The sequence below is a fragment of the Sceloporus undulatus genome, unplaced genomic scaffold (genome assembly GCF_019175285.1).
Source record: "Sceloporus undulatus isolate JIND9_A2432 ecotype Alabama unplaced genomic scaffold, SceUnd_v1.1 scaffold_15, whole genome shotgun sequence".
Lineage (NCBI taxonomy): Eukaryota > Metazoa > Chordata > Lepidosauria > Squamata > Phrynosomatidae > Sceloporus > Sceloporus undulatus.
The window spans coordinates 3,289,826-3,305,901 of NW_024802937.1; the positions used below are offsets into that span (position 1 = coordinate 3,289,826).

General features: G+C 39.7%; 1 protein-coding gene across 1 annotated transcript; it reads right to left on the reverse strand.

Annotated features, from left to right (window-relative positions):
• Positions 1-607: 607 nt before the first annotated feature.
• Positions 608-10,944, reverse strand: LOC121917333 (thymidylate synthase-like). Its single transcript, XM_042443228.1, has 7 exons — positions 10,661-10,944; positions 8,112-8,185; positions 5,614-5,788; positions 4,579-4,680; positions 3,383-3,558; positions 2,037-2,108; positions 608-1,029 (listed from the first exon to the last, which is right to left on the reverse strand). The coding sequence occupies exons 1-7, from the start codon at positions 10,839-10,841 to the stop codon at positions 892-894; spliced, it is 918 nt and encodes a 305-aa protein (XP_042299162.1). The 5' UTR covers positions 10,842-10,944; the 3' UTR covers positions 608-891.
• Positions 10,945-16,076: the final 5,132 nt, after the last annotated feature.

Sequence of the window (16,076 nt, forward strand, 5' to 3'; positions counted from 1 at the left end):
TGTTCTGCCATTACCATTTCCCTCCACAAGTGTTCAGAAGTCGCCACCACACACATAGCGTATTGCTCTACCTGTTGTATACCACTTGGTTTCCAACCTAAAACTATAATTCTGAGTAGAAACACACAGGAATAAGTCGCTGCAAACTCAGTAGGGTTTACTCCAGAATGAATAGGCCTAGGTTGAGCATTTACAATGGAATCTAGTAAATTGAATGAGTCTTAATTCTGAGCAAAAATGTACACAATTGCTCTTTTGAATTTCATATATTAAGTCATAAATAGTGCATACTGTATATGTTAAATAGATTAAATTACTTCAGGTTGGATCTATATTTTATATACAGTACATTTAACTTTTCAGCTACAGTAAATCAATGGATCCGCACCCCCAGAACTAACATATTTCTGAAAATTTTACATACTGACCTTGCCATGTCTCCTAAAACCTATATACAGTCTGCTTACCTTAGGCCTGAAATGTAGCATTTCCTCTTCTAGTCCCCACTCCCAAGTATTTTTTTTCCTCCAAGTTAACTTAAAGTCTTCCAAAATCATGAATGTTGATAATGTTCTTCCAATTGTTTTAGGTCAGCTAACACATGTACTATAGTAGTGCACATCTTTTATTTAACAGAACAGAATGATAAACTTTATACAAATAAACCATACAACCAAACTGTACAACCGAGTTCCCTTCTAGCTGATAGAATGTCCTCTATACAAAACTATTCATATTTTTTAAAATACTTCATTCAGATTCAATGTAAAACCAGCACCATTTATCATAAAAGATGAACCACACTTTGACCTAGATGTTTTAATGGTATTTAAAATCAGTACTACAAATTAAACATGACAAATTAAAAGCAATAATATTGAAATAAGTCCACTAGACAGCCATTTCCATTTTTATAGCTGGATGAGGATTATAACCTTCTATTTCGAAGTCATCTGCTTTGAAATCACTGATGTTTTCAACTTTGCGAAGAATTTTGAGTTTCGGAAAAGGTCTTGGTTGCCTCTGAAGCTGAAATTCAAAAATACATATATTCAGTAGAAGAACACCTCAATTATGGAAGTGATTGCACAGTAAAACATTCTCCAAGTTTTAGTTTAAGCTAGTTGTAGAGGCTGCTGGCCATATCATGCGGAGTCACTGGAAAAGACAAGGGTAGGAAAGGTAGAAAGCAAAAGAAGGAGAGGAAGGCCATTCCCCAGATGGACAGGTTCAATCAGGGACGTCATGGACCTGAATCTGTAAGACCTAAGCAGAGCAGTAGAGGATAGGGAGGTTTGGAGATGTCTCATATACAGGGTCACCATGAGCTCAGGTCAACCTGAGGGCAGCTAACAAGAACAGTGTGCACCCATTGGGTGACCTTGGATAAGTCACACTCTTACCCTGAACAAAATTTTCCACGAAAACCCCAGGGTTGTCACAAGTCAAAAACAACTCAAAGACAAACAACAAAGTGCCCATGTATTCATGTACATATGTAGAAGTTACCTTTGATTAGGAGATTGCCTGTAGCTTATACCTGTAGCTACAAATGTAAGTTTGACACTATGTAGGTAGGTAAAGACGGGGTTTTATTTCTTGTGTAATTAGAAACTACAGCAATGTCCCACAATACAGTAAAAGAGTACAGCCTATCATTGACTATCCAAGCCCTTGGAAGTTAGGTCCATAAATGTTTTGGTCATGTACAGAAGGGTCCAAGAGGAGAAAAATAACTTTGAGTTTTACTGGCTAGCACAGGGTACAAGTCTGCAGTAAACTGACATTTATAAACTTTGGGAAAGAGGAAGAAAAATAAGATTATACCAAATAGACACTGTTTAATCCTTATTCCATGTCTTCAGAAGACTGATAAAACTGAAGTACACTGGTTAAGGTTATGTTCCATGCTGCAGAAGAATGCAGAATGGAACACAACATTCAGGCTTAGCTCAAATCATGTCAGGTACTTTGCTTGCAGCTATAGAACAAAACTGAATGTTAGGTATATGTGAATAACCAGTCTAAATGCTTACCTGGATTTTTAAAGGTTCAATATGGTTTAGGTATATATGAGCATCTCCCAGTGTATGTATGAACTCACCAGGCTGCAATTTTAAAAAAAGAATACAATTTTAGTGCAGGAGCAGACACAGAATATGCATGATGATGCTGACAAGTCCTTTTGCAAAGTTCTTGAACAGGATTGATGTACTTCTTTCCAAGGCATCTCCCATATTCATACATTGTGTGTCCCCTATGGTGGACACATACTTGTGTTTTATTTAAATTTAGTATTTTTAACTGTGAACAAGAAATTAGTCCCCAAATCAATCCCTGAATGAAATTAGTATTTCTATATGATACACCAACTCAAAGGAGGCTTTTTGATATAAACCATGAACCCATTTTGATCATTTATTAAGTATGAATATGTATAATCTGCCAAACAAGTATTATATTTTCAACTGGCATTTGTATTTCATTCCTGTTTTTCTGAAGGGTGGGCTGTCCAAAAACAGAATAGACCAGAAGGGAATCGGGGTGAACCAAGAGTGCAATCATATGCAATGATTGTTAAGGCAGTGTTTTCCATGGAGCTTGCTCTGAAATAAGTGTTTAGAGAGTTGCAGTTAAGTGTTAAGAGCTGTGACCTTAACATCAAAGATTATCAAGGCCAATGTTTCTAAAAAAGAACCCCTATCTATAATGGGGATTTTTAAAAGGCACTGGGTTGATAGGTTAAAAGAGGAAAGTGTTTAACAAAACAAAAGAGAGAAACTGCTTAGTTGTAGGAATGAAGCAGTGTGAATCCTCTTATTATACAGTAGATTAAAAGGGTTTAGTGGTCAGATTTGCACTGTTTTTCAGTAGATACCTAGTATCAAAGCATAGCCATGTATGTCCTTGGAGAAAAGGCAGAATATAAATGAATAATTAAAAATACATGGAGTAATCTTTTGCCATTTCCTGAATCTATAAATGATCTGTGGTTCATGAGTTTTCTGATCAATACCTGTCCGGCTACAATTTATAACTATTACCTGAACACTGCAGTGACTTCTGAGGGATAAGATTTCATGCAGGTTCAAAGAAGCAGAACAAATGCAATGCAATTCTGCCTCCTGTGTTTACAAAGAAAAAGTGGACTTCTCCTCCTGCAGAGGCTCCTACTCTCTGAACTGCAATATTCTGCACGCAAAAGATAATTTTTCACCAATATCCACTATTCTTTACACTATACAGAGCCAACTCCCTTGCTCTTCCAAAGGATCTGCCAACCAATTTTCAAGCAATTGTTTCTGTATACAACTCTTTATATGGTACAACCTTTTCATATTAAAAATATATTTGTTTTAAAGGAAATGTAAAAAGCTAATACCTTTAAGCCTGTAACATGAGCTATCATTGAAGTTAGTAGTGAATAACTGGCAATGTTGAAAGGTACTCCTAATCCCATATCTCCAGAACGCTGGTACAACTGACAAGAAAGTTCACCATTCACAACATAGAACTGGCATAGAGCATGACATGGGGGTAAGGCCATTGCAGAGATATCTGAAAAGCAAAAGTCATGTTAATGATAATAATAATAATAATAATAATAATAATAATAATAAGTTTTATTTATAAACCGCTATTCCGTGTTGATCATAGCGGTGTACAGATAAGAATTGCAATGACAAATACAAAATACAGGGTAAAAATTGCAATACATAAATAAAACTTCAGTAAAAACATTTCAAAATTACAAATTAAAACCATACATGTTAACAAAACAAAATTAAGTACGGTACTTAATATTCACTTTTATTTCTCTCAGTTATTTTTCAAGCCCGATTCCCATTTTCCCATATAGTAATACAATGTCATGTTTAGAAATTAAAAAAGGAATCTTTTAAAACTAAATCGCAGAGATGTCACTAGTTCACATGTACAAACTGTGAACTAGTGTGGTGTATGTAGAAACTGCTTTCAATTTATTTTTCAAATTTTATTTAAAAAGGGATGTTTGTGTGCTCAGGTAAATGAAAATATAAAAATAAAAGTGTGTTTATCTTTTATTCACAAATCATAGGACATACAAAGCCAACATGAAGTCAATTTACTAAAAATACATGCTTGATAATAATCACTATTCTGGTGTTGGACAACTGAATTAGTACAGTGCTCCCTCCACATTAGCAGGGGTTAGGGGTGAAAGACCCCTGTGAATGTGGAAAAACCACTAATAAAAAACACTATTCTTTTTACCTGAGAGAACATCTCTCTTGGAATCTCCAAGTCCTCCAGTGCAACTCTATGGTCCATACATGCCAGAAGTTGATCATAAAATCATGCTGGAGGACCTACAAATGCCTAGAGAATGTTTTCTCTAGGAATGTCTAGGTTTTCTAGCACCACTCTATGGTCAACATCCAGCAGAATTGTGCTGATTAATTTAGAGATTACTAGAGAGAACATATTAATCAAAACCACAAATAATAAAATCTGCAAAAGTCAAAGCCACAAATGTGGAGAGCCAACTGTATACAGTAAACAACTGGAATGGACAATGATTTCCCATAATTCCCATACCTTTGGGATTCCATGCACACATGATAATTCTTCTGTCATCTGGATTGTTTCTGATAGTATCAATAACCTGCTGCAATTGATCTACTCCTTGTCCTGTATAATCTGAAAGGGAAAAGCCCATACAGAATTTAAAATGGTGTTGACATATCATACAGACTCATTCTTAGGAGGCGGTTCATGTCACTTGCTTAAAAAAACATATGAATGTTTCTTTCAGAAACGTTTACAAAGAAACACAAAGGGAAAATATGAATGCATACCAAGGATGCAAGGAATCACATCCTATTCATACCAAGGATGCAAGGAATCACAAAACTATTGGCAGATGTGACCACAGACTGGCTCACATTAAGCATGTTTTTCTTTGATAACTGCAACAAGAAGTAATTTACCTGCACCTGAGAATGTACCATCACATACCTCACACCCCACAGAGAACCTTCATACTATCCAGTGCCAACTCAAGTATGTTATTCATTGAAGGCAGTTCACATATTCCTCTGCTGCTAATCAAGTTAAGAAAAATAAAGAATGTGCATGTGCAAACCAGATCTATAATCAGTATAGAAGTGGCTTATTCTCCATAGATTGACAGACAATGATCAAGCAACATCTTGATGTCCCTTAGTTTTAAGACGGTAGTTTAAACCATTCGGTAATGGTGATCCCTGTGAAATCATGTCTGTTCAAGGTGAAATTGCAGCTATTAAATAATTCAGTTTCTTCTATATTAATCCAAGTACCAAGCCAGGGATAGGCAATATTTATTCTAGGTAAGGCTGATTGCTATCAATTATCTATGATTTGGACAGTGCTCTAATTGACAGAAATGCATTTTTTAATGTTAGCAGTTTCCAGAAGGAGCTCTACTGAACCTCAGCTAGATGATGGAAATCTGCTTTATTAAAGACATTTGTGTACCATTTTGCAAATACACCTTCAATATCTAGAGCACTGGATTTCTGGTTATACATTGAAATCTGACATCAGATTTGAGGATAGCTATGTATATAAAACGATTTCCTCAGTTCTCACCTGTGTTCATGTCTTTATATTCAGCTCCAAAATGTCTCCACTGGAAACCATAAACTGGACCCAAGTCTCCTTCCTCTCTAGAACAGAATCCCTGTTTGTCTAAGAACTGACGAGAACCATTAGCATCCCAAATTTTAACCCCTTTAGCAGAAAGCTCTTTTGCATTTGTAGAACCCTGTGTGGAGTAAGAAAGGAATGATTGAGAGTTCATCAAAAAGATTTTTATGATAATCAAAATAGCCTGAGGCACTTCTTGAATTTCTTAGAACTGTAAAGGATGATTCTGTCTCAACTTTCTTCTTCCAAATTGGGAAATGTGGACTAGAACAGACACAAGGTTAAATATTGGGCCCAAACCCTCTAGAACAACGGTTCTCAAATGTTGGCCATTCAGATGTTTTGGACTTCAGCTCCCAGAATCCTTTACCATTTGCCTTGATAGCTTGGACTTCTGGGAAGTGACATTCAAAACATATGAAGGACCAAGGTTTGAGAACCACTGCTTTAAAAATAAATCCATCTTGCAGCACTAAAATGCAGGTACAGTAAAAATTTCCTTTTTAAAATGTGTCAGGAGTTATTGTAAGCAATGAAATCTCAGCGAAGTAGTAATCTGAACGCATCACTATCAGTAAGGTAAAATTCAGATGTATTGTAACAACCAGATTAACACTTATCCATTAATTTATTTCACTGAGTAACAGAGTTATATGTGTTGTAATCTATAGCTACCATTTTAATTTTTATGCATTTCTGACTTATAGCCTAAGCCCTAAGGCAAACCTACCACAGGGTTTCCTAGCAAGATTTGTTCAGAAGGGGTTTGCCTTTGCCTTCCTCTGAGTGTGACTTGGCCATAGGCAGCCAATAGGTTTCCATGGCTGAGTGGAGATTGAAACATTGTTTTCCCAACATCCTAATACAACACTCAAATCACTAATTTATGTGTAGTCCTACGTTAATTCTGTTTCCCAATGCTGTTTCTTGCTTTAAAACTTTTATATGAATACAGAGTTTTACCTTCCTTCTGTTGTTTAATATTCAAAATGTTTGCTAAATGAACTGCTGCTGATCACTCACATGATAGGATATATAAGAAAATGAAACACAAAATGCTGTAACAATTTAACAATATTAAATCTAAATGAAAAATATTCAGCAGTTAGAATTATGTTTCTTACAAGCATGAAGAAAACAAAGGGTGTTTTGTACTTTCAAGTTTGATATGGTTGATACTTTCAAGTTTGATACAGGAGAAATTGTCCTGAAAAAAGCCCCACCTGCAATACTATTTTCCCAAACTGCATGCCCTTCTTTTTGAGTTCCCATACACAACTGGACTGTGTGAACAGAGTGCTCAAACAGATAGCCTTTTGTTCTGATCCAGCATTGCTCCGCTTATATTCTTAATTCAAACAGTTACCACCAACATACAAGGCTATTGCTCGGTGACAAGTCACATACTTTGCATAGTCACTAGCACCCACAAGTAGGGATAGGAAAGAATCCTGTCTGCAAACTAGACAACCAAGGCCAGTTAGTATAAACCAAGTTAGATAGATCAACAATCTAACAGGGTATGAGGCAGCTTCCTACATCATGTTCTGTCTTCTAAGAAATGTTATTAGTTTGGAAGCAGTAACCTTCCAGCTGGAATTCTAGAAATGTGAAACACAGTTCCTTAAAATTCCTATAATTTTCTCCTTTGTGTCTTTCCAACAATGAGTTGCACTTTTTAATTCACTAGGTTTCTGGAATTTAGCTGAAAGTGTGATTAGCAACAGAGAGAAAAGTGACTCTTCCTCATACACTGTGATCCCTCCAACACAAAACCACAATGTTATGCTTCAGTTAAGCTTAGAAAAACTGAAGCTAATGGGAAGCATTTTTTGTATCTACTGGCAACATGAAGACAACTGAGGAAGAAAGGTTAAATTTCCTTGTGCTACAACCCTTCTCTACTGCAGTTAGACTTGACAATGCTTTCCACTGAGTCTTTGTGGAAAAATATGAATATATGTTTGTGTATTAAACCTCAAACAGAGAATAAGACCTAAAATACACTCATCCCTCCACATTTACAGCTTTGACTTTTGCAGATTTGATTATTCACAGATTTTATTATGTTATCTCTAGGAATATCTAGGTCCTCCAGCACAACTCAATGGGCAACTTTATGTTGCACTGAAGGACCTACAGATTCCTAGAGAGAACACTCCACTAAGTATTTGTAGCTCCTCCAGCACAATTTTATGGTCAATGTCTGGCAGATGTTGACAGCAGAGTTGCACTGGAGGACCTAGAGATTCTTAGAGAGGTCTTTTCTCAGGTAAAAACATAGTGTTTTTGTTATTTGCTGTTTTTCCACATTCATGGAGGTCCTGTGCTCCTAACCCTAGCGAATGTGGAGGGACATGTGTACACTACATTGCCTGGTCATGAATTACAACTAGCAGTACAAGAACATACTATCCATTATTATCAATTAAATATCTTACCTTGATAAACCAAAGTAGTTCTTCAAGTACTCCTTTCCAAAATACTCTTTTTGTCGTTAGCAATGGAAAATCATCTGAAAATATACAATGAGTTAGAACATTAGCTGTGTACAAGCAAAACGGAATACAGTCAGCCCTCCTTAGCCACGGATTTCTTATCCACGGATTCAAGCATCCACAGCTTGAAAATGCTTTAAAATATATAAATTCCAGAAAGCAAACCTTGATGTTTCCATTTTATATATATATTTTCTATGCCACTGTACTGAATGGGACTTGAGCATCCATGGATTTTGTTATCCACGGGGAGTCCTGGAACCAAATGCCAGTGGATACCAAGGGTCCACTGTACCTCCTATTTTGAGCTACAAACTGCTGCATCCTCTACTAACTTAACACATGCATATTAATTCTTACCAACTGAAAAACAGGGAGGAAATAAAACCACAAAGCATTATTTGGACAAACAGTCACATGACTGTCACAATTTTTAAGGACTAGGATAGCAGCACATTTGGATATAAAGTTTAACTGAACTTTGAATCACCTTTTCAGTCTTTAATTATCACAAACAAAGAAGCTCCCCTCCACCCCAAGTATGCTTATCTCATGAAAATGTCCATACACACCTGGAACAAAAATTGATCTTGGATCTGAGTGTTATATATGTCTATGATATCAAATAAATTACGCCTTTCAACATTTTTAAAATGATGTCTTAATCCAATATCCCAGAGCATAGTGTAAATATTTGGATGTGGACCTATGCCATGCTGAGCTACATACCCTCCCACACACACACATTTACTATAAAGGCACCTTGCACAGCAATTGTGCTTCACGGATTGCAGCCAGAGTTGGAAAAGCATCTGACTACTTCCCCATAGCCAGACACCCAATAATTACAGGGATGCTGAGATCCCTTGAAGCGGTGGAAGTTGGGTGCTTCTGAGAGAGGGAGGAAATACCAACCCACAGGGCTCAAGAAAGGAGAACCAAAAGGAAACGTAAGTGTTAGATCAGGAAATGGCTCACTTCTGCCTTTTGACAGTTGCCCTCCCGCCAGGCAAATACAAATACCGCCAAGCAAATATAACAGCTATGTGGAGAGATGATAAATATATGGCCTGCGATATTTTATATATAAAAAATGTAAGAAAAGATTGAATAATACGCCTGCCAGGAACAGAAATGTGTTTACTGATCTCGATAGGGAAATGGGGATGTATGTGTGGTATTGTATTTCTTTGATGGCTTCTCCCCTATTCGTCTTTGTCTTCATTTTTAACTCTCATGAATACGTATTTAGAAAAGCAGGTGATAAATAATAAACATGAAGTAAAGTGTTAGCGTAGATATATATTCAAATCTAGGCTGCCAGCCGGTTGGGATTTTATGGCATGGTAAACCACCCACCACCGAAATACCCCAAAGGCACCAGATCCCATCTAATCTTGGCAACTAAACAAGGTCAGCTCTGGTTAGTAGTTGGATGGGAGACCACCAACAAATACCACTGTATTTAAGAGGCAGGAACTGGGCAAAAACACCCCTGTATACCCCTTGCCTAAGAAAACCCTTTGAAATTCATGGGGTCACTATAATTTGAGACCTGAAGGCACATACACACTTGCCCTCTATGTGATCCATGGCTCAGTTCTGGATTTAGTCATACTTAGAGCAAATCTGCCAAAAATGGACACAAAAAAGTCAGTGCATGGTTAGTACTTGGATGAGACACACACTCTCTCTCTCTATAGCTATCTATCAATCTATAGTGTGTGTGTGTTTATCTGCCTGAAATTCATACACACACACATACTATATATATATATATATATATATATATATATAAAAATGTATTTGTGTGTATATACATATACATAGTGTATGTGCCTTAAATTCACCTGTATACACACACACTTTATATATATATGTATATATATTATATATATATATATATACACACACACACACACACACATATATTATGTTTTCGTGTGCGCATGTGTGTGTATAGTGTGTGTTTGTGTATCTGCCTTAAATTCCCCTGTATATTAACACTCTTTATATATTTAATATATATTATATATAATGTATTTGTGTGTGTGTGTATATATATATATATTGTATGTCTTAAATTCACTTTATATTTTATATATATATATATATTATGTATAATATATTTGTGTGTGTGTGTGTGTGTGTGTGTGTATATATATATATATATATAGAGTGTGTGTGTTAAATTCACCTGTATATATACACACATACTTTATATATTTTATATGTAATAGAATGTGTGTGTAGATAGATAGATAGATAGATAGATAGAGGCCTTTTGTTCGCCACTGGAGCCCTTCTTCCTGAAGCGACTGGGGAGTCGAGATCAGAACAAGGCCAAGTACTGCTTCCCGCCAAAACTGCCCCCTCCGCTCTGCTTGGAAGAAGAGTGACTCTGGAGCCTGCAGTTCCCAGAATCCTCTCTAAGAGTGTCCGATGGGCTTTCTAGTCCGAATAGTCATTTCCCCCCAAGCTCCCTTCTTCACCTCTGAGGCTGTAGCGGGCTTGCATCCCGAAGACGGAGAGGGTGCCGGTGCCGGTGCGGTCCTCCTTCCGGTGCCCGAAGCGCAGGATCTGCTCCAGCTGCCTCAAGTACTGGAGCTCCCCGTGAAGCGGCGGCGGCGAGGCCTCCTCCGCTTCCTGCCCCAACGTCGCCTCAGCCGGCATGGCGAAGCCCAGAAGGGACCCAAACACTCTCCTCCTCAGCAACAACAACCGCCGCTCGAGACAAAACTTCAAAACCGGCGCCACCTAAAATGGCCGCCATTTTCCCGCTCAGCCAATAGGGGACGAGGAGAGGCGGGCACTGATGCCAATACTCGGCGCTTATTGGCCGACACGGCTTGTGGGCGTTCCATTGCTACAGTCCCCTGCGCAGTAGTGAGGTGTATGTTCCTTAATTTCTCCACAGCAGAAAATAGGGAAAGCGGTTAGCCGCCATTTTAACTGCCACCTCTCTCTCTCTCTCTCTCTCCCCCAGTGGAATGCTGGGAGTTGTAGTCTGGTGAGGTGTTCAGCCTCCTCTGTCAAAGAGAGCTCTGGTGCCTCGTCAAACTACAAATCCCAATGTTCCACAGATGGAGCCCTGGCAGTTAAAAAAGTGGATACACTGCAGTGTATTTCTGCACTGCAGAAATAATCTGGTTTGACACTACTTTTAATCGCCATGGCTCAGTGCTATGGAAGTTAAAAGCGGTGACAAACCGGATTATTTCTGCAGTGTGGATACAGCCTACGATTTATCAGTAAATTAGTACAGTACAATTTTTTAAAACTAAGGATTCTGTGTCCACTAAACCCGCTTAGCCTGCATCTGCACTGCAGAAATAATCCAGTTGGCCGCCACTTTTAATTGCCATGGCTCAATGCTATGGAATTCTGGGAACTGTAGTTTCTTCCCGGAACAAACTACAATTCCCAGAATTCTATGGCATTGAGCCATGACAAACCAGATTATTGCTGTAGTGCAGGTACAGCCATATTTTCCATATGTCACTGAATGTAATGGTAATAGTTGTGACACAAACAACCAGGGAAATTAAAATTATACAGTCAGCCCTCTGGTTTCACTGAGGATCCATTCTGGAACATACACACACACTGCCAAAACAGGCTCGCACTGCACATATTCAAGCCCCATAGGCTTTAATGGTTTGCGCCACTGTGCATGCGCCCAGGGTGTGCACACTGGGCACACGCACCACTGAAAATAGTGGAGGTCGCCCCTCCACGGATATTCGAGGTCATGGGTCTCAGATCTGTGAGGGGCAACTGTATGATGGGTCCTTAATATCTCTGAGGTTTGGTTCCAGGACCCCCGCGGATAACGAAAGCCGTGGATGCTTAAGTCCCATTAAATACAATGGATAAATCCCTGGAATTAAAATCTACTTTATCTATGGGATTTGGGCACTTTGCCTCCTGTGTGATAAGGTACGGCATTTAGACAGAAAATGCAGCAAGTAGTTTCAGAGTGGTTGTGTTTTCTTTTTAAAGGTCGCATTATTACTACTAGAGAACCAATGTGATTTAACTGATCTCAGTGCTGGACTAGCACTTCAAATGAACTGATTTCAAATTCCTGCTCAGCCATGAAAATCCTTCTGAATGAATGACTTTGGGCAAGTCACCTTTTCTCAGATTTAGATGGCAAACGTCTGAATAAATCTAGCCTCCCCACTAAAAACACCCCTAGAATAGGGTCACCTTAAAGGCATAAAACAACAACCTTTTTTTTTTTACAGCTAGAGATGTGGTAAGGTGCTTGAGTGATTTTCTGCCTCTGTGCCAAAATGATGTGGCTGACTTTAAGAAGGTACTATGAATCAACTTTTTTGGGAGGAAGGGTCCTATTGATTCCCATATTGACAAGATATAAATTAAATATATATTATTTTGTTTCAAGAACCAAAGTATCTTGATGTGCCCTGAAGTTTATCGCACCAGGATAGATTGGGAACGGAACGAAAGACGCAGGGAATGAATAAAATAAAAAATAATTTTTTTTATTTTTATACCGCCCTTCCAAAGATCAGGGCGGTTAACAGCAGGATAAAATCAATACAATATACAATACAAATAATCAAATACATCAAAATTGTGCACAAATATGAGTAAAAACAAAGTAAAAACCCCGTTAACCAATCTTCTTGCCGACAAAGAGGAAGGGAGACCTATTCGGACTTCAATCGGGGAATGCAGCATGGAATAGGAAGGTTTTTAAGTCCCTTCTGAATTGAGCCAGGGAGGTGGCCGAGCGGAGCTCTGTGGGCAGCGTGTTCCAAAGGGCCGGGGCAGCGATGGAATATGACTTCCTCGTAGTAGAGGTAAGCCTAGCCCCTGGAACCCTAAGTAGCTACTGCCCAGATGTTCTGAGGGTGCGGGGCGGAATGTACGGGGAGAGGCGGTCCTTCAGGTATCCTGGGCCCAAGCCATTTAGGGCTTTATAGGTGATTACCAACACCTTATATTGTGCCCGGAAGTGAATAGGCAGCCAATGCAGGTCTTTTAGCACCGGTGTAATGTGGCTGGCCCTGGAAGTGCCAGTGATCAGCCTGGCTGCCATATTCTGTACCATCTGTAGCTTCCGGGTTTGGTATAAGGGTTGCTCCATGTAGAGTGCATTGCAGAAATCCAGTCTCGAGGTTACCAGAGCATGTACCACAGTTTCAAGGTCCCTCTGGGCCAGGTATGGGCGCAGCTGGCGAATAAGCCGAAGCTGATAATAGGTGCTCTTGACCGTCACATTCACCTGAGCAGTCAGGTGAAGCGACGAGTCAAGAAGCACCCCCAGACTGCGCACGGAGTCCTTCACAGGAAGCGTGATCCCATTCAGGACAGGTGGAATCACCGCCATTCCTGGACCAGGGGAACCTATCACAAGTACCTCCGTTTTCTCTGGATTCAGTCTGAGTCGGTTTTCCCTCATCCAGCCCATTACCGACTCCAGACAGGTCACGAGAGGAGAGACGCCATCCTCAGTCACTGCATCAGTCGGAGACATAGAGAAGATTATTTGGGTGTCATCAGCGTACTGATAACCCCGCGCCCCATGTCTCCGGATGATCTCTCCCAGCGGTTTCATGTAAATGTTAAATAGCATGGGAGACAGAATGGCTCCTTGAGGGACCCCAGTGTTAAGGGCCCTCTTATCGGAGCACACGTCTCCCAGCTGCACCATCTGGGACCTCCCAGAGAGGTAGGACCGGAACCACTGGAGCGCAGTGCCCCCGATTCCCACCTCTGCCAGGCGCCCCAGAAGGATACCATGGTCTATGGTATCGAAAGCCGCTGAGATGTCCAAGAGCACCAACAGGGACACGCTTCCCCTGTCGATGCCCAGACGGAGATCATCGACCAAGGCGACCATGGCTGTCTCAACCCCGTAACCCGCCCGAAAGCCAGTTTGAAATGGGTCCAGATAATCCGTTTCATCCAAGACCGACTGAAGCTGGATTGCAACCGCCCTCTCGATCACCTTCCCCAAAAATGGCAGCAGCGAGACTGGCCGATAATTATTATGTACCAGGGGGTCGAGGGAGGGCTTTTTTAATAAAGGTTTTACAATGGCCAATTTTAGATCAGATGGAAATTGCCCTTCCCTCAAAGATGTATTAATGATCCGGCGTAACAATAAAGTTACCGCCGGTCCCCCCCTGAGCCGCTAGCCATGAGGGACAGGGATCGAGAGAGCAGGTCATCTTCTGAACACTTCCGAGGATCTTGTCCACATCATCGGTACTTACCAACTCAAACCGATCCAGTTTAGTGGAGTCCACGGAGGCTCTGGACGCCTCTACCCTAGGTTCTGCTCGAATGTCGGCGTTAAGACCTTCGCTTATCCAAGAGGTTTTATCCGTGAAGAAGTTATTAAATTGGTCGCAGCAGGCCTTAGAAGGTTCAAGGATCTGGTTCGGGGCAGGAGGGAGATGAGTTAGCTCCCTGGCCACCCTGAACAACTCTGCTGGACGCGACTCCGCGGACGCGACACGAGCACCATAGAGTGAGTGCGGAACGAGTGGGGGACACATTTTACCGCACTCAAAAGTCCCCATTCCGTTCCGTTCCCCATCCGTCTCACAGGAGGCAATTTTTGAGAACGGTTACTGAACTCTCTGCATGTGATCATACTTTAATTTTATGATGTGTTCAGTTTTGAATTCAGTCAAGAGGATATGGGCTGTCTTGTCTTTCTTTCACTTTTTTTTCTTTTTAGGATCATACTAACTACAGCATATACCCCCGTGTTATTTTCTTATAACGACACTCAACTGTTATATCTTGCAGTATGTAAATAATTACATTAGAGCCTTTGCTGAGTAAAACTCCCAAAATATTTCTCAAGAGATGCAGAACCAGGTTAGAAAGCCTCTATCCATTGAATATATTTGTTTTATTTATCTCGTTTTTTTCAATAGGAAGTTGCTAAGATTTGACCATAGAGACATAATATATAGGACACAGTAAAGTTTTTTGAATTCTGAATGAATTTATTCCAGTTATGCTATTCAAACTACAAATAAACTCAGTAAAAGAGCTGATTAATTTGTTTATTTTTGCAGTAAAGTATAAATCATATAAAGAAAATTGAATGGAAAACATGTTATAATTTAGTCAGTAATATAAGCATGATACTTTGAGGACAGCTTTGCATGCGTGCTCTAAACATGATACCTGTTATTTTCCCCAGTATATGGTTATCTCCATCATGCAGAGAAGTATGGCAGCCTACATTTCTTTTGCTGTTATTTTCCTGCTAAAGTTTAATATTCTGGTTTGGCTATATGCTATCTCTGGGGCCTTAAACATTGCTTGAAAGCATTGGACACAATTCTACATTTACCAACCCCACCCCAGACCTACCATATAATTGCTGAAGTCTCCCCCCTCCCCATGGCCCTTTCATTGTTGATGGAAAGCATAGGGGATTGCAGACACATCTAGCTATATCCCCACAGCCAAATGCAAAACGATTACCAGGGCTCAGAGCCACATTATTCTGTAGAATCAGTATGTAGAGAGAACTTGTAGCACTTTTGAGACTAACAAAGGTGCTACAAGATCTCCCAACATGCCAGGGCTCAGTTTTCCATGTACCCTAGGTTTCCACTGTGGTCCTCCTGAGCTCCTCAAAATAAAGCAGGTTCCACAACTGAAGCAGAGAAGCAAGACTAGCTGGAATCATTAGTAAGTTAAACTACTTATCAATTTTGCAAGATCTCATGTCCAACTTGAAAATAAATTTACTGATCCCTTATTTAAATGTTACCTTATCCGACATAATAGGATGTGTTCATTGGTACCATTCCACAAGTGCAAGGTATCTATCACTTGTAGAAATGAAATTGTCATCTTTGCTCAAGTGTCAAATCAATATTCTAAACCTTCATTAGCCCTTGCTCA

Coding starts and splice junctions, on each gene's coding strand:
- LOC121917333 (XM_042443228.1), bottom strand. CDS start 10,841: ATGCCGGCTGAGGCGACGTTGGGGCAGGAAGCGGAGGAGGCCTCGCCG. Junction 3,559..4,578: donor GTGTGCATGGAATCCCAAAG/GTATGGGAATTA, acceptor TTTGCTTTTCAG/ATATCTCTGCAATGGCCTTA. Junction 2,109..3,382: donor CTCATGTTACAGGCTTAAAG/GTATTAGCTTTT, acceptor TTAAAATTGCAG/CCTGGTGAGTTCATACATAC.